Source organism: Trichechus manatus, unplaced genomic scaffold (assembly GCF_000243295.1).
Source record: "Trichechus manatus latirostris isolate Lorelei unplaced genomic scaffold, TriManLat1.0 scaffold00016, whole genome shotgun sequence".
NCBI classification, from domain to species: domain Eukaryota; kingdom Metazoa; phylum Chordata; class Mammalia; order Sirenia; family Trichechidae; genus Trichechus; species Trichechus manatus.
Window position 1 is genome coordinate 23,118,909 of NW_004443952.1, and position 19,238 is coordinate 23,138,146.

The 19,238-nt window shown below is 46.2% G+C and overlaps 1 protein-coding gene across 3 annotated transcripts in view; it reads right to left on the bottom strand.

Moving 5' to 3' along the window:
• Positions 1 to 749: 749 nt before the first annotated feature.
• The window catches only part of TMOD1 (tropomodulin 1), an 82,281-nt gene continuing 63,792 nt past the window's right edge, over positions 750 to 19,238 (bottom strand). For all 3 annotated transcript variants that reach the window (XM_004372241.2, XM_023727486.1, XM_023727487.1), the window contains exons 9-10: positions 9,314 to 9,458; positions 750 to 1,345 (exon numbers count right to left, since the gene is read on the bottom strand). In XM_004372241.2, the coding sequence (XP_004372298.1) occupies positions 1,281 to 1,345; positions 9,314 to 9,458 (210 nt within the window). In that variant the 3' untranslated portion in view covers positions 750 to 1,280. The remainder of the gene's footprint in view (positions 1,346 to 9,313; positions 9,459 to 19,238) is intronic.

Below are 19,238 nucleotides of genomic sequence, written 5' to 3' on the forward strand. Positions count from 1 at the left end.
CCTTGTTCTTTATCATAAGATTTATTGAATCACACATGAAAATAACTCCCCAAAGCAACAGAAATATTAGTTTAACTGGCACTGTGGTTAATTAAAAGGCACGAGGGCATTATGGCTTAACATTTTTGCTGGCTCCCAAGAGATGCACATGATGTTAAAAAGAGATATAGCAGAAATACCAAAATTACATTTTCAGAGTAATCATCCTTGGATGGTTTGGCCAGGATTTCCTACTTCTCTAATTCTGGATTTTCTTCACCATTGTCGTTCAGAGACTTAATTTACAGGCTTGAGATCAGTGATGGCTTGTTTAAATGATATATAATGAGATAGGTAGTTGAAGTTCATAAGCTTGGCCATGCTAATACCATAGCCACGATGAACTAGAGTTTATCCCTCTAATGTTTTACGTCACGTAAGCCATGTTCTGATTTCTCCTTTTTGCCCCATGTGCAACATAGAAAGGTGTTTTCAAGTATTTGGCTATAGGTTTTCCCATCCATCATAAGGTTGGCATTTGATAAGGAAACAGTCTTTTTTGACTCCAGTATTAAATTGTAACTAAATGTCAGATGTTCATAAAGAACACTCAGGGAAATGTTTGTTGCCTGGGATTGGTAAGGAAAGATGGTTTCAAAACTTGAAATTACACCACTGGCTTTTTCTATCATTTCCTTCCATCCAGCAAAAGAATCTCCTGTTCTTTGATTCCTGGCAGAGCTCTGTGACTTCAGTCTTTTCTTTTTTTCTTAAAGGGAAAAACTGTGTTCTTGATCCATTATTCAAGTTGGCAACTTTAATCTTGAATTAAAGGATTTTTCTTAAAGGAGGGTTAATAAAAAAATGATATTTCTATTTGCCAAATCGCTAAGATCAATTTGTAATAAAGTATAAGGCTTCTAGAACCCTGTGGAAGAGTGTGCTGTTTGTTCATGTATTACACACCTGAAACGCTGCAGAGAAAGGCCACCGAACTTGGGCTCCTGGGGTTAAGTCACTGCTAGTGTAACTCCATCTTCCGTAAGATCTGCCAGTTCGAGAGCTTCTTAGTTTTTAAATAATAACTAGACTGAACTTCTGTGACTAAAGAAAAACTTCACATTAACCATATTTTAGAAAAATTTCCACTACAGCCACTAGTTAGCCTAAAACCTTAGTGCATAAAGAACTGAACCACAAAAGGATTTTGTGCCGGCATTATGCCTTCTGGTTTTCCCGGCAGAGCACAGATGATCGGTAGAACGTGTCCAGTTCAAAGGCGTGGGCTTCGCCTCCATACACTAGACGCCACTCCTGCACTTGGGAATGATGGGCCCAGTCAAGTCTGCGAGCCTCCTCTTCCTCACTGCAAAGGAATGGAGATAAAGGGTAAGCCAGTCGTCCCTGTGGACCAGAAGCCACGCTGTCGCACTGAGAAAGCACTGTCAAGCCTTTCACTAATTTTTTTTTTTAAAGCAAAAGGCTTAGGTCTGTTGGTTTTAAAGGACAGTTATGTGTGAGTTGTGTAACGGCCCTCCAGTTTTCAGTGTTCACTAAGAGTCTGTGACAGTGTAAATTCATTTCTAAATTACTTCTCAGTGGTCGACCACACAAGTATAAAGCCCTTGACTGTTTCTCCTTTGCCTACAGAGGCCCTGCAGATGAAGAGCTTTACTCTGGTTCAGATAAGAGTTAAACTCGGTCTAGCTTCTTAATAAGACCAGGGTCTTAACCTCATGAAACAGTTCCCCAACTCTTTCTGGGAGTTCCTGCCCACATAAACAACAGTTTCCACCCTGAAGATTACCCTGCAGTATCTGTCCCCATATGTTTAGGGTTGACATTGTCCCCAGGGCAAGAAATATAAGCTCAAGTTAAATGCCATAAAGAGGAAAGCACTAGCCAGGAAGTTGCAGGCTGGAAACATTAGCTTACAGAATGATGGATTCGGGGGTGGGTATCCCCTTTGCTGTAATAAGGGAGAGTTTTGAAATGAATTACAGTGTCTGCAGATGGAGACCAAGCAGCAAGCTAAATCAGCCAGAGAGAAAGGTCAAAGAAGTCCGTAGAGTCGGTAGGTGGCAGTCAAGGGGCCTGCTGGTGTGGCAGAGACAGGAAGCTATTGCTGAGAGGAAAAAAGTCTGTCTATACTTAGATGTCTTCCAGTTCCCGAGCTGAGGCGGTAGACCTGCGGCCACCAGATGGCAACAAGCTGCAACAGAGCTGCAACAAGAACCGAATCAGCTTGTGCATGACACTGAGCATACAAGCCACCCAGGGATGGGGTGTTGTGGCCCAGAGCTGGTGGGGTGGTGGGAGGTGGGGGCTGGGGTACACAGGTTGCCCAGTCGGACCTAGAGCTCAGCCTGTGCCTGAACTCTCCCCACCCCCACCCTGGGATGAAAAGAATAATTAATGCATGTCAGGGCCAGAAGTATCTTGGATAGAGGGCAGTGTCCATCCTAATTCTTGGAGATAGCAGAATATCTGAAGGAGCCCTGGTGGCGTGATGGTTAAGTGCTCTGCTGATCACTGACAGGTTGGTGGTTCAAATCCACAAGAGAAAAGACCTGGAGATCTGCTCCCGTAAAGATTACAGCCTGGAAAACGCTGTAGAGCAGTTCTACTCTGTCACGTGGGGTTGCTATAAATCCAAAATTTATGGCACCTAACATCAGAATGTCTGACAGCTTGGGGTAAATGTGAAGGAACAAAAATCAAAACGCAAAGAGCTAAGGAGCTTGCCCAAAGTGACCAGAGAGTTTTTACATGGACCAGACTCCTAAGCATCGGCATGCCACGGAACCTATTTCACACGGTATACCTCAGTTGAGCCCCTCCAGCAATTCTGGAATGCCAGTATTGTTACCGTTCCCATTTTATGGATGAGGACAGTAAGGCAGAGAGTAAATTTCTTGCTCAAAGCAATAAAGCCAGTACCAGAGGGAAACAAAGTTTGTGGCTCATATTAAGCTTCAGTCCAGCGCCTCCCTGCTAGGCCCTGCTACCTCCCCCAGGACAATTCTTCCTCCTCGCTGCAGGGTTCACGTGGCCACATCTGATTCTCACAGGGAGAATTAGTTCCTCTTCCGTGGAGAAGAGAAGATACCCACGGTTCCTGGAGCTGGCAGCAGAGCCAGGGCGTGAGTCCCCCCATCTATGGTTCAGAGCACAGAATGGGACTCCATGTTTCTTCTCCCACTACATGCCTTCGTGGTGTACACTAGGCTGGATTTGCACAGAGGCCCCAGCACTGGCTCCAGCAGGGACTGGATGGGGCGAAGGGAAGGGCACCCATGTACTAAGGAAGGTATTTTTTCCCATTTTACTGATGAAGGAAATAGAGGCCAAGCAAGGGGGAGTAATTTGCCCTGGCATGGTGGCTAAGTGGCAGAGCTGCGAGTAGAACCCAGTTCTCCCACCATCTTCCTTCAGTTCAATCTGCTTTTTACTTTCTTTAAAGTAAACTTCTCATTGCTTATCACTGCAACAGCCAGAGACTCGTTTACTGTCAGAGCCAGAAGGACTCAAGTCATCTGAACCGACAACCTCCATCCCATGCTTGAACCCCCTCCACCACTTCCTGCTTGAACACCTCCATGTCTTCGGGAAGCATTTTATATTCATTCGTGTGTTCAACAGCATTTACTGAGTGCTATTACATGTAGGAGTCCCTGAGTGGTGGAAACAGTTAATGTGCTTAGCTGCTAACCGAAAAGTTGGATGTTTGAGTCCACCCAGAGGTGTCTTGGAAGAAAGACCTAGCAATCTACTTCCGAAAAATCAGTCATTGAAAACCCTATGGAGCACAGTTCTGCTCTGACACACATGGGGTTGCCATGAGTCAGAGTTGACTTGATGACAACTGTTTATTATTATGATTACATGCTAGGCACAGGAGTCAGAAGTAAAGATACAGCCTAGCAGGGGACCAACATATACAAACAGTAAGCTTGATAAAACATCACAAGGTACCCTGGTAGATCTCTAGATCAGGTAGGAGGGGCACAACTGAATGAAGTGGTCAGACCTTCTGAGGATGGGCAGGGGTAACAACAGATGAATCTTAAATGCTGAAGAAGTAGAGGGTAAGAAAGTAGGGACAGCATTGGGAGCAATGGCCCTCTAAAGGCGTGCTTTCACCTGGGCCACTGGGCACTCAAGCTGCCTGGATGATTGGTCCTGTATAATGATATGGCAAGAGGACGGCTTGTCAGCACGTGTCCAGAGTTGAGTCTGGCAGGGCCCAGGGTGTCGTGGTTGAGAGCACAGGCTCTGGAGCCAGACTGTGGGTTCAATCCCAGTTCTGCCCACTTACTTGGGTAACTTCACCTACTTCTCAAGGCCTCTGTTACCTTACTGTAAAACGGGATGATAATAGAACATACCTCACTGGCTTGTTGGGAGAATTAAATGAGTTAGTAATGTGGGAAGTGTTTAGAACAGTGCCTGGCATGCACTAAGTACCATCAGCTACCATTATTAAGGGTCTTATGAGCCATGTCAGGGTTTACCCTGAGAGCAATGGTAGCCCAGAATGGGTTCTAAGCCGAGGAATGAAGATCGTTGGTTTGAAGCCACCAGCCGCTCCGAGGGAGAAAGATAAGGCACTCAGGGACAGATTACCCAATACGCAAGGTATGCACGGGCTTACTTACTAATGTGTAGTGCACAATTTCACCTGTTTTTTCACAAGCATGACCCATGTGAAATTGTGCACTAGCATTTAGTAAATAAACACAATTAAGCCCGTGCATACCTGCTTACTGGTTAATCCACCCCTGGGTGGCAGTCTGCTTTCGTAAAGATTACAGTCTTGGAAACCCCATGGGGCAGTTCTACTCTGTCCTATAGAGTCGCTATGAGTCGAAATCCACTCAACAGCAATGGGCTGGGGTGCTTCTTGGAAAGGTTGTCCTTGAAAATAAGGCAAAAGCAACTTTCCCAGGAAAAGATGTTTTCTGCTTTTAAACATGTTACTCCCCCTCCCCATCTTATGCCCACTGAACGCACACAACTGTCTAACTTGGAGGCTGCAATTCTGATTTCATTAAGTGGACAGCGCTTCAGTGGCAGACCTCTGGGACCTGAGCGCCTGTTGAGCCTGGCTCTTAGCTATAAATAGTGTGGAGACAGGAGTCATCTGAGGCCTTGCTGTGGGGAAATGTAGATCAGGACTCACAGCAGGCTCCTCGCTGACACCCACCTGACCCTGGATCCCTGCTCTCACACACTCTCACATGTGGAGCGTGCAGCCCAGTGCACAGGGTGGGAAGGACCAAAGACGTGCCAGTCAGGACAGACCCCCAGGCTGGTTGCACGTCTGCAGAGGCACCGGCTGACCAAATGCCCCCAAAGAGGAGCACACCCACCTTGCAAGCCGGCCAAGCCCAAGCCCCCCAGAGGCCAGGCCGTGGGCCTGGAGCCACCACAGGGGTGGGTCAGAGGGAGAAGGAAACCTCAGTGGGCCTGCTCCCTGGCCGATCTGGGAGCCCTGCTGCTGGCTGCCAAGCACAGACACTGCTAACAATCACAGAGCAGGGGAGCACCTGGCAGGAGGCTTCCATGATAAAAATATGCAGCTGGAAAACATGGAAGCCTGTCTGCTTCATGGTCACATCCAGAGCAGCATGAAAGTACTGTGTGGAAAAGGAAGTCTGGATTTTTCTTCTGCAGGAAGATGCTAATGTATTGTCGGACTCCAAAGCGTTTCTCTTGCAAAAATGAGCAGATGGACACAAATTTGCTTTTAAAGCTAGAAATCCTACACCACTCACTAGCACTCTAAAAGTTGCGTGTCATCACTTAGCAAGACTATTCTGCTCCCATTCCTTCTGTGGAAAAGCCCAAAGGAGCAGCTGCACGTAGTTCCCTGGGGTGGTGGTTGTGGTATGCCGTCGAGTTGATTCTAACACTATGAGTTGCTATGAGTCCCTGGGGTAACCGTCCCCCACCAAAAAAAAAACAAACCCGTGGTCATCAAGGTCAATTCCAACTCATGGCAACTCCATATGTTACAGAGTAGAACTGCACTCCATAGGGTTTTCAGGGCTGTGATCTTTCAGAAGCAGATCACCAGGCCTTTCTTCCAATGCACCTCTAAGTGGGTTTGAACCAGGGTTCAAACCACCAACCTTTCAGTTAGTGGCCAAGTGCTTAACTGTTTGCACCACCCAGAGGCCCATTTTTATCACCTGTCATCCCTGCCCAGGAAACTGCCACAGTTTTTATTTCCTACCTGCTTCTGTCACCGAATACCTGAGATTAGCATAAAGGCCCTTGGCTCACAGTCTCCCCATCACTTACCAGCCCCATTCCTTGTGAACACCCTATATACTTGTCTATTGTCCTGATTTTGCTCATGCTGTTCTGTCTGCTTGGAATGCCCTTCCCTTCCTTCTCTGTGAAGTTCCTATTTATCCTACAAGTTCTCCCTCCCTGTAATAGTTCCTCCAATCCATTTAGATCTTTCTATCTTTCCCATACTACATATTGGGTCTTACCACCTTGCCTTTGCTTATGCTAGTACCCCTGCCAGGGATGCCTCCTCACCTCCCCCATCAGCCTATCTTTTCTTTTCAAGGCTGGCCACCCCCTCACTCACCCTCCCAACCAGGATGCTTTCCTTAACTGGACTCTGTCCTCATAAATCATTTCCTCACTTTGTTTGGATACAGGCTATAAGCATTCTTGAATTTTCAGACATGCCTTTGAGTCTTCTCTCCCCTAAAAGGCCATAAGGCTTCCTGAGTCAGAGAACCAACTAGCCTTTCTGCATCTTCTGCTGCCCCTTATATTACCCAGCACAGTCCTGAGCATACAAAAGTCACTCAGTAAATGCTTGCCGTAGTTAACAATCGATGTGACCTGACTGAGCCACTCCCCTGAAACTCCCCTCCCCTGGCTTCAGTTTCTGCATAAGGGAATTGAATGGGATAAGCACTTAAGTCCCTTCCCGCTCTGGCATTCTAGGGTCCTACCATGGCCTTCTTTGGAAGGAGTACAGCCAGAATGCTCCCTGGAAGTGAGGATGGCGAGACTTCATCTCATGTACTTTGAACATGTTATCAGGAGGGACCAGTCCCTGAGAAGGACATCATGCTTGGTAAGGTAGAGGGTCAGCAAAATAGAGGAAGACCCTCAACAAGATGGACTGACGCAGTGGCTGCAACAATGGGCTCAAACATAGCAATGATTGTGAGGATGGTGCAGGACAGGGCAGTGTTTCGTTCTGTTGTACATAGGGTCGCTATGAGTTGGAACTGACTCGACAGCACCTAACAACAACCATGGCCTCCAAATGGTTAAGCATCAGAATATTGGCAGTTTGAACCCACCCAGTGGGAGAAAGACCTGGTAATCTGCTCCTATAAATATTACAGGCTAGGAAATGCTATGGCTGCAGTTCTACTCTGTCACATGGAGTTGCTATGAGTTTAAATCGACTCCACGGCACCTAACAACGACCATGGCCTCCAACGTTCCCTGGTGATGGGAGGCATGCCTAAATTTTGGAATCACAGACTGTTATGACTAGGAGAGTCCTCAATGGCTGTTTTGGCCAACCACCAGCTGATTCTGGTATCCCCTCTCCAGAACCACCGGGCTCTGGTCATCTAGAACCCCTGCCCCCAGAAAAAAGACCTCCAGATCATAATGCCATTGGAAGACAAAAGCTGGGTTAGCCTCGAGTCAGGCACCGAGGAGGCACATAAAAAGTTTAACCTAAGCTAGGAGAAAAAACGTGAGCTATTGCATATCAGAATAAAAATAAAAGCTTAAGTGTTGGGTCTGAAGTCACATCACAGCTAGGTCAACCATTTAGACTGCTGGCCCGCAACAATTCGGTTTAGCAGCTATCACGTGTTATCGATAATAATTAGGACTTTTTAGTTAGCCATGTTTGTTCTGATCTTACTTCAGATAAGGGCCCTTTAGGTAAGCCAGGCACTGGGCACTTCTTTTTTAATGGGCTTTTCTAGACCTGCGGCTCTAGAAAGAAGTGTCATCTGGAGTGAGCAATGAATGAATGGTCCCTGGACTATGATAGCCTTAAGAGCAAAAGCCTATTACCTTCAGCCGTATAGGACTTGATAAATGTTTGCTGAACTGAGGGACTCAATCTAATGTGTGCATGAGTGTCAGTGTGTCTACCTCTTTGGTTATATATACACATAGGTTCCGTGAGTACCTGTCTGTGTGTGCACACCTACACACCTCCAGTCTTCAAGGGCTTCCCGTGCTCACCTAGCCTCAGGCTAGCCACCAGGATGTGACACCCTTGAACTCTGAGTCATGCTTTACTATTAAGCTCTTTGCACTTTATTGAGGGTTGGAAACCAGAAAGAGTATTGTATAGAGCAGGTCTGAATTTGACGAAAAACTCGCTGAAAACAATGTCCTTTGTAAAATATATTTATTTCATAATTTAACCCCAGAAAAAAAGCTTTGTTAAGAACCTCATTGTGCTTCCTTCTCTTCTGTAATAAGAATAATGCAACTTGGTTTGTCTTCCTTTTGCCTTGGTTCTAGGAAACTTGTGGCTAAACACAATGATCAATCATGTTGACAATATTAGACCTGCTCCTTTTCCTGGTTTTTATTTTCTCTTGTTTTCCAATAGCCTCATCAGACATACTTCCTTTATTGTAAACTATATCAAGTTCTTTTTAGCCACCAGTAGGATACACATAATAAATACACGTGAGAGCTTGTGTACAGTTGCCATTCTGGAAGTCAATGGATGATTGATCAACCTTTTCATTCAGTTGACTTGTGTACCTAATTGACATATATGCAAAAGAAAGACTGACATTTTCTTTAGATTAAAGGAATATAATCTGCTTTTACTTCACTTTTGAAGGTGACTTTTCAACTTTTACCTTAAAAGCAAAGTGAAATCTCCTAGGCTCGGGTTTTGGTTGTAATGCTGGTGGCTTTGGGATTTGGGACTAGAGATTGTCTGATCTGGAGAGGACTCTTCAGAGTTTAGAGAAGACATTCGGAAGAAGAAACACTGGTGCGACTTGTATACTCCAAGTTTCATCATGTTCAGCCAACATGCTGAACATGAGCTCTAGGCCCACCGCTGCACTGAGCCGTGAGAGGGGGAGGACTCAGCCTCCGCCCTGGCACTTAGGGAGCACACAGTCTAGGGGAGGGGACAAGGCACAAACACAGTGATGGAAGACAAGGAAGATATGATCAACAGGAAAACTGGGGGCTAGGTATAAGGAGAGGCCTCCCCTTACAGAGGGTGTTGGTGCCCTTTCCCCTGGCACAGCCGGCAGAGGTGGGGGAGCGGAGGCAGGTGGGCAGGGATGTTTCCACTCACCAAGGTCGTTGTTGTTCATCATTGCATTGGACGCCCGCAGCCGGGGCCCCTGCTGGGTGAAGTGGTAGCCGAATTTGAGAAGCGTTGCGTTTTTTTCCAACATGCTCACGATCTCCATTTCCACTTTGTTGCCCAGGGGCTGGCTCTTTGGTCAAGAAAAAAACAATAATCACCTTTCATTCCCTTTGTACAGTACTTAAGCCACCTCGACACGCAAAAACCCTGAGTGGTGGGCAGGCAACGATTTTCATCTCCTCTCCAAGAGCAAGCAGATGGGAGGTTAGAGAGGTTGAAGGGTCACACAGCCAGAGTGACTGAGCTGAGATTCAAACCCAGCTCTTTCCACAGCCCCACCACAACCTCTCTCTGAGCAGGTGTCCAGGTAAAAACTCCACCACAGGAGAACCCTAGACTATTTGAGCAGGCATAATCTTCAAATCACCTAGTCCTGGGGAGATTTAAAAGACCCTGCTGCCCAGTCTAACTAAATCAGAATCTCTGCGGGTGGCACTTAGGCCATCATAGTTCTTAAAATTCCTCAGGATATTTCAATATGCAGCCAAGTATGAGAATCAGTGAACTAGCTGTGATCGGTAAAATGTGTATTGACTTGGCTAGGCCATGATTCCCAGTATTGTGTGGTTGTCCATTTTGTGATCTGATGTGATTATCCTATGTGTTGTGAATTCTAACCTCTATGATGTTAATGAGGCAGGATTAGAGGCACTTATGTCAATGAGGCAGAACTCAATCTACAGGATTAGTTTGTATTTTGAGTCAATCTCTTTTGAGATATAAAAGAAAGAATGGAGTAGAGAGGAGAGGGACCTCATACAACCAAGAAAGAAGGGCCGGGAGAGGAGCACGTCCTTTGGATCCAGGGTCCCTGTACTGAGAAGCTCCTAGACCACAGGAAGAGTGATGACAAGGACCTTCACTCAGAACTGACACAGAGAGAGAAAGCCTTCCCCAGGAGTTGGCACCCAGAATTTGGACTTCTAGCCTTCTTAAACTGTGAGAGAATAAATATCTCTTTGTTAAAACCATCCACTTGTGGTATTTCTGTTATAGCAGCTCTAGATAACTAAGACACTAGTCTAATCTCTTCAGTTTACAAATGTACTAATTGAGGCCCAGAGAGGGAAAAGGATTTGCCAAAGATCACACAGTAAGTTGGGAATGCCAGCGTTTGCCTTCTAAAGCCCCACTCCAATCATGTTAGCCCCCTGCCTCCAAATCTTTACTGATCATGTGACAAAGATTAAAAAAGCAAAAACATGACAATACACAGTGTTGGCAAGAATATGATGAGGATGTTCATCACAGTCTTGTGTATAACAGTGGGGAAAAATGGGAAACAAACATTCATCAAGAGGGAGTTACTCCAATAAATGATGGCTTAGCCTTACAACAGAACATGGGCTGTAAAATAATGATGCAAATCTTTAGCCACTGGCCTGGAAAGATGGCCATAAAATGATACTGAATGGGGGAAAAAATCCAGGTCTCAAAACAGGTTATATTTATGTAAAGTTTTCCGTATCTGGAGGTATGCTGATAATGCTGGGATTTGGGAGAGCTTTTGTTTTCTTCTTCATATTATTGCACTGCTTGAATTACCATGTGTAGTAAAATAACTAAAAAAATAATCTTGAAAAAAGGCTTCAAAAGACACAGAAAGCAAGGACTTCCACTAAGTACAATTTAAAAACCTAGATGTTATACATAAAACAAATAAAAGAAGACTCTGAAAAGAGCAGAGAAAAAGTAAGACCAGTTAGGTTCCTTGGGCCCCAAGAAACAACACACTGGTGAGTTACTGGGTTTTCTTTCGGCCTCATATCCCAGACTTGGAGCTGAAGAAGCTACCAGCCCAGAAATGCCAATGACACAGACCAAAAAAAACAAATCCAACAAAAACCTGATTGCTCTAGCCAAAGGACAGATAAGGGCCTGCCTAGAAAGAACACAGAACGTCAAAAATTGGAAACAACCCAGATGTCCTTCAATGGGTAAGTGGCCCTCTGCCTGGCCCTACACAGCTTAGCCCTTGCCTTCCCTCCCTTCTCATTCCTTACTCAACCTGTCTACTTCTGGTGGTCTGGTACTTGGCGTAGTCAGGTGTGCTCTCCTGCCTGCTTGCCTTGGCTCAAGCACTGCCCTCTACATGGACTACCATTACCCTTCTATGTTCATGTATCCCTAGCGCTTTAATACCCATTGGAAATGCTCCGTCCCTACAAAGTCTTTTCTGATCACTGCCCCAGGACATCATCTCTCCCCATTCTCCAGTAGAGTAGCACATCAGAGGGCCCTCTCTATGTCCAGCACAGTCTGTCTGCCTTGTTTGGGTCACTTGCCTTTGTAGCTTCTCTCCAACTAGACCTGTGTTGTCCAGTACAGGACACTAGCCGCATGTGACTATTTAAATCTAAATAATTAAAATTAAATAACATTAAAAATTCAGTTCCTCAGTTGCACTAGCCACATTTCAAACGCCCAATAGCCACATGTGGCTAGTGGCTGCCATATTGGTCTGCGCAGATATAGAACATTTCCATTATCACAGAAAGTTCTGTTGGATAACACCGCTCTAGGCTATGAGCCTCTGAATACTAAGTACAAAGTACCTAGTAGTTCTCAGCCTAGGTTTGTAGAACAGAACTAAATGGAGACAATAGGAACATCCTTGGTACACAGCAGCATGGGAGGGTTAGAGGATACATCAAATGGACAAGTGTGGAACTACAGCTGAAACTCTTGACTGAGAACTGCTCCTAGGCATTCTGAGTCCACCAGAGTTCATCTGAGTTTAGATGGGGCTGAGAGCGCTGACCACGGCAGGCTGAGGGATGCTGGTGACATTCTACCAGCCCATCTGATAGGGCTCCTAAAAGTGCTGAGGAGAACTAAGGCCTGTCTTTGGTGGACTCAGCACGGTCTTTGGCACTGGCTGGCTTGGCCCAGAAGACAATGAAGTGACCATCTGAGGCCCCAAGAAAGAAATGGCAGCTCCCCTCTTCCCGCACCCCATCTCATTTAGCAAGAAGCCTGACCTCTCCCTGAGGTCACTTGAGGGGAAAGCTCTGCTAGCGCTCAGGATGGGCTAGTCTCAGACAGTGCTGGTCTCCCTCAGTAGAGGGGCTGCTAGGTCTCATTATTTTTCAAATATTTATTTAGTTCTTACTGTGTGCAGGCTATGTCTTGAGCACTTTTCATAAGCTAACTCATTTGTCCTTGCCATAAACCTATGAAATATGTATTATTAGTATAATTTTCATTTTATAGATGAGGAAAGTGAAGCACAGAGATAGTAAGAAACTTTTTCCCATATCACAGAGCTAGTCAGCTGCAGAACCAGGATTTGAACGTAGGCAGTTTGCTCCACAGTCTGTGCTAGTTCCCGGATCACTGGATTGCCCTCAGAGAGAGCTCAGAAGGCAGATAGATGGCTGAGGAGAGAAGCTACAGGCAGACAGATTTTGGCTTAGCATGCGGGATTGCTGTCTAACCATTAGAAGTATCTGCACACTGAAGAACTCTTTTTTTTTTTTTTATTGTACTTTAGATGAAGGTTTTCAGAACAAACTACCTTCTCATTAAACAATTACTACACGTATTGTTTTGTGGCATTGGTTACCAACCCCACGACATGTCAACAGTCTCCCTTCTCGACCTTGGGTTCCCTATTACCAGCTTTCCTGTTCCCTCTTGCCTTCTAGTCCTTGCCCCTGGGCTGGTGTGCCCCTTTAGTCTCGTTATGTTTTATGGGGCTGTCTAAACTTTGGCTGAAGGGTGAACCTCGGGAGTGACTTCATTACTGAGCTAAAAGGATGTCCGGGGGCCATACTCTCGGGGTTTCTCCAGTCTCTGTCAAGAGAGTTTGGTCATTTTTTGTGAGCTGGAATTTTGTTCTACATTTTTCTCCAATCTGTCTGGAACCCTCTACTGTGATCCTTGTCAGAGCAGTCAGTGGTGGTAGCCGGGCACCATCTAGCTGTGCTGGACTCAGTCTAGTGGAGGCTGTGGTAGTTGTGGTCCATTAGTCCTTTGGACTAATCTTCCCCCTGTGTCTTTGGTTCTCTTCATTCTCCCTTGCTCCCGAAGGGGTAAGACCAGTGGAGTATCTTAGATGGCTGCTCACAAGTTTTTAAGACCCCAGATGCTATTCACCAAAGTAGAATGGAGAACATTTTCTTTATAAATATATTATGCCAACTGAGCTAGATGTAGGGAAGAACTCTTGCCCCCCGCAGATTTGCTCCAAAACTACATAAATAACTTGTGAATAAACATAGCTTCATTGTTAAAAATTCAAATGATACTAAAGCAGGTAAAGTAAAAAGGGAGAGTCTCCCTTCACACAATTTATCCCTAGTCTCATCCCCTTTCCACAGAAGTAACCACCATGCCAATGGGGTGTGTCCCTCCAGATTTTTTGTATCCATGGATGTACAGAAATATACAGGGTTGGTTTTTAGAGTTTTTTTGTTCGTTTTCTTTTTTTTGGGGGGGGGTACTTTTTCTCCTCAAAATGGATTCATACTATACTTATTATTCTGCAAGTTGACTTTTTCATTTAATATTTTCTGGAGACCTTTCTAAGTCAGTACATATAGAACTACCTCATTCCTTTTCACTGCTTCATGGTATGCCCTGGTATAGACAGATATTTAGCTTGCTTCCATTTTTTCCTATTACAAATTGTGCTGCAGTGGACTTTTCAGTGAGTTCCCATTAGGGTATCTGTGGAAATGTGGAATTGCTGGGTTGAAAGATGGGCACATTTTAAATTAAAATAAAAAACAAGTTGCCGTCAAGTCAGTTTGACTCATAGTGACTCTGTATGTGTCAGAGTAGAACTGTGCTCCATGGGGTTTTCAATGGCTGATTTTTTTCGAAGAAGATCGCCAGGCCTTTTTTAAGGTACCTCTGAGTGGACTCAAACCTCCAAACTTTCAGTTAGCAGCCGAGTGTGTTAACCATTTGCACCACCTAAACCGCTGCCATCGAGTTGGTTCTGACTCATAGTAACCCAGTAGGATGGGGTAGAACTGCCCCGCAGAGTTTCCAAGGCTGTAAATCTTTACAGAAGCAGATTGCCACATTTTTCTCCTGCAGGAGCAGCTGGTGGGTTCAAGCCACTGACCTTCCTTCCGGTTAGCAGCCGAGTGCTTTAACCACTGTACCACCAGGTCTCCTTTTGCACTACGTAGGGATTCCTTGGAGCCCTGGTGGCACAGTAGTTAAGAGTTTGGCTGTTAACCCAAAGGTCAGCTGTTGGAATCCACCAGCCACTCCCTGGAAACCCTGTGGGACAGTTCCACTCTGTCCTATAGGATCGCTATGAGTCAGAAAATAACGACGGCCAAATTGCCCTTCCAAAAGGATGCAACCGTTGGCAGGCCCTTCAGCAGTGTGTGAAAGTGCTGTTTCCTTGCACCTTTACCACAACTGGTATTACCAGTCTGATGTGGGAAATGATCAGATTTGCTATTTAATAAAACAAACATGTGGAATGAAGGAGCCGTGAACTGGAGCTTGTGGCTCTGAGACCCTACCCCATTCTGGACAGAGGCACCAGGGACATCAAGAAGCTCACTTTGTACATTTGATGTGGCCAATTGTGGCTTTTCCTTTATGATCTGGAAGATATGGACATCCTGGAATACTTGGAAATACAACTGAAAGGAGCCCTGGAAAATGACCTAGTCCAACTCCAGAGTCCCAAACCCTTGCAGATATTAAAACTCCCTCCACACCACAGCTGCCAAATTGTTCTGCTCTGCTTGTACACCCTCACTACCTTTTGAGGCACCTTCCTCCATCCTTGGGTAGCTATGCTGACTAAAAAGGCCTTCCTTGCCAAGCTTCTACGACACAAAAGAATATGGATGATTCTCACTGTGGTGGTTTTAAAATATGTCCACAAACTCTTTGATATTCTTCCATTCCAAAGGTGAAGCCTGACTCCCCTCCCCTCGAATTTGGGCCATGCTTAGTGAATCGCTTCTAACAAACAGAATATGGCAGAGGTGACTTGTGTAACTTGCAAGGCCGAATCATAAAAGGCACTTGTGGCTTTCTCTTCTTTGGATCACTTGCTCTGGGGGAAGTTAGCTGCAATATAGTGAGGACACTCAAGCAGCCCTATGGAGAGGTCCACATGGCTAAGAACTGAGCCTCTAGCCAATAGCAGTGAGGAACCGAGGCCTCTAGCCAATAGTAGTAAGGAACTGAGGCCTCTAGCCAATAGCCACTGAGGAACTGAGGCCTCCAGTCAATTGCCACTGAGAAACTGAGGCCTTTTGTCAACTCTAGTCAAGCCTTCAAATGACTGTAGCCTCATCTGACAACTTGAGTGCAATCTCACCAGAGATCCTGGGCCAGAGTTACCCAGCTAAGCTGCTCCCAGACTCCTGACCCTCCAAAACTGTGGATAATACATGTCTATTATTTTAAGTCGCTAAGTTTTGGGGTAATTTGTTACATAGCTCTAGATACTAATACACTCACAATGTTAAGCAAAAGAAGCCAGACACAAAAGAGCACATATACATGGTTCCATTTATATGAAATTTAAGAATAGGCAAAACTTATCTACAGTGATAGAAATCAGAACATGATTACTTTTGGGGATACTGTCTGAGAAGAGGCATGAGGGAGTTTGCTGGGGTGCTGGAAAGGTTCTATAGCTTGATCCGGGTGGTGATTACACAGGTATATATACACGTAAAAATTCACTGAGCAGTACACTTAAGATGTATTTGCTTTACTATATGTAAAGTATTCCTCAATATAAAAAAATAACAGAAGGGAGGGAGGGAAGGAGCGGGGAGGGAGGGAAGTACAGAGGAAGGGAGAGGGAAAAGTTCTTCCTTGCATGAGCTGGAATCTCTCTCAGAAGTCAGTCCTTCCCACTCCGCCCTTGCACCCCCAGCTGGTTCTAGTTAGCAATAGAAATAACAGCTTCCCTGTATTGAGGGCAGACCATATGCCAGACACTGATTAAAGGGATCAACAGACACTGATACATTAAATTCTCTCACAGCTCTGAGGTGGGTATGAGTATTCCCATTTTATAGATGAGGAAACTGAGGCGTGGATACATTAGGTGACTTTCCCCAGTTACACAGCCAGAACGTGACAGCTGGGGCTTAGCTGGGCCTTGATCCCTTGTCTGATTTCAAGTGTCATAGATTTGAAGTCAGATCCATCCCTGGGTTGGTATGTCTCCTATCTAGAAAGCCCCTGACTTTTCAGAATAGATTGCAGCCTCCATGGGGATCTGACGCACGGTGTGAGATGGCTGTTGTCACAAATTATTCAAACTCAGTCCGATCTGTGTAGAAAAAGGTTTCTTCTGAGTCATATTTTTCCTCTCATTTCCACTGATTTAATTTCATTTTCCCTGAGAAGCAAGGTCAGGAAGGAACATAATTGCCATTTAGAGGAAGAGACCGGAACACACATCGTCATTTCACCGAGGCCGAACATTTCCAGATTGAATTACTTCAATACACAACGAGACTACAAGACGCGAAGACGTCTTCTGCACAGACCAAGAGCTACTGCTCAGAGGCTAAACGTGTAAGGAACAAAGCAGAGAACACGATTGCTCAGGAAATCTTGCCTCTTGGTTTTCGAGTGTGTGTTTTCTTTATATTTTGCAAAACAAGAAGTCATATTCAGCCTCATTGGAAATAAAGTGAACCAGCTGCTATGAGGGTGTAATCTGAAATTAAGGGGGTGTCGCCATGTGTGAAAACCTACAGGATCCTTTTGTTTTCTTTCTAAACTGATGTCCACTCAGAAAATAATCCAACCTGGACAAAGAAGTACAACCCACTCCATTCGCTTCGCAAAATATTAAGCACATCCTCACTTAGTACCTAGGGACCCTGTTTGTCAAACTGGAATGACAGAGAAAAATGTGGCCAGCACCCTCAGACACTGCAGATACCATTGTGGGGGATCGTGTTTTCAGGCCTTGTCTGCTCTGAGGGGCAAGGAGAGTGCCCTGTGCCCTGAGGGTACTAGAGAGGAGCCTGTTGAGATTAGGGGGTAAATTAAGAAGGGCAGAGACTCACCGTTTGGATATGGCTTGCTTGGGATGGGACAGGGCCTGCAGGCACCCTCCCCCCATCTGTAGTGTCTGTTCTCTGGGGACAGAGAGGGTTTCTCCTATCCTTGGATCAATACAGCCTGTCTGGAAGCCAGGATACCTCAGTTCCAACTCAGCTCTGACACTAACTTGCTCTGTTAGTGACCATGGGTGGTCCCTTCCTGTCTCTGATCCTCAGTTTTCCCACCTGTAAAAGGAAGGGGTGGACTGGATGATTTCTCAGAGCCCTTCAGTTCTAGGTTAGGGCCCCCTACACCCTCCCTACCCTCACTGCGGTCTCGAGGCAACCCTAACAACTTCGGGCGACGACAGAATTTGCTTAGAGATAGTGAGAGACTGATTGAGTAAACAAACAGCCTCAGAGTCCTGGTTCCCGAATTCGTGTCCAAAGCTGGACTGCAAGTCTCCGTGTCACCCGGGGTAGAACTCCTCAAGTCCCTTTCTTTGGCCGTATAAGGAAGAAGGAGGAGAGACTCTCTGATACAGGTTACAAGCACAGGGCTGAGGAGAAAGCTCCGGCCTCCAAAGACCTCAGTGACTAACCCAGAGTGAGGAATAAATCAAATGACACTCACCACCTCTTCTTTGTCATACACCCTGGAGCCCAGGGCTGGGGCACCTAAGGGGAGGCAGCTCGCCATCCCCAGGCCTTCTGGAGTGTTTGGTGAGGGGCGCAAGTGGCCTTTCCCCGAGCCTGGGCCAGCAGAACCCCCTCCCCAAAGACTTGCCTCCCACCCCTCCATCACCCTGTGTGCCAGGCCCACATCCAGATCCCAGCCATGCAAAAGCACATTCCCACAGGTCCACCCCTCCTCTTGGGGCCATAGCTCTGTGCTGGCCTCCCTGGCCCTGAGGCTGCCCTTCCCATCCCAGCAGCCCACCCCTGTCCAGCCAGGAACCATCTTCCCAAAGCATAGCTCTGACTGGTGCAGACAACAGCCCACAGCCCACCTTCCCCAAACCTGCCATTCAAAGTTCTTCAGGCTCCTAACTCCATTTCTGGCTTTTCCCCTACCAGGTGCCGGGGGCTGCCACTAGTTTCTAGATGGCCTCCATGGCTTTCCTGCTCCTTCTTTTTGTTCCTATGTTCCTTCCACCTGGGACATCACAGCCTCCATCTCACCTTCTATCCACTCCACCTCCTCCAAGAAGTCCTCCCTCATCCCTGCTCCTGACCAAGGTCCTCCCTCCAGTGACCCACCTGGCCCACTGTTTGTGGCTTGCTTGAGCACCTGGTATGACAGGCATTTCTGCGCCTGTCTTTCCTCCCATCCAGCATGGAATCTCTGGAGGGCAGAGCCTGAGCCTTTTTCATGCAGAGCCCAGCACAGCCCTGGTATGCAGCCATTACTCGATAGATGTTAAGACGATCCCCAAAAAAGTCTCCCAGTGGGGCAACCAGTGCACTGGCCCCTTACTGGGGGAAGTGACAGATGGCAAATGCCAAGCTAGGTTAACATGAATTGGTTTCAAGAACCCAGACAGGCACCGTACATGGCCTTTGGAGTCACAGACCGGGATTCAAATCCTGCCTCTGCCACTTACTGTGTGACCTGGGACAGGTTACCTACCTGGCCTGGGCCTCAGCTTTCTCATCTGTAATATGGGGTCTTTTTGTGTGTGTGTGTGTGCTTTAAGTGAAAGTTTACAGTTCAAGTCAGTTTCTCATATGAAGATATATACACGCATTGCTATGTAACCCTAGTTGCTCTCCCCACAATGTGACAGCACACTCTTCCCTTCCACCCCGGATCTCCCGTGTCCATTCAACCAGCTTCTATCCCTTTTTGCCTTCTCATC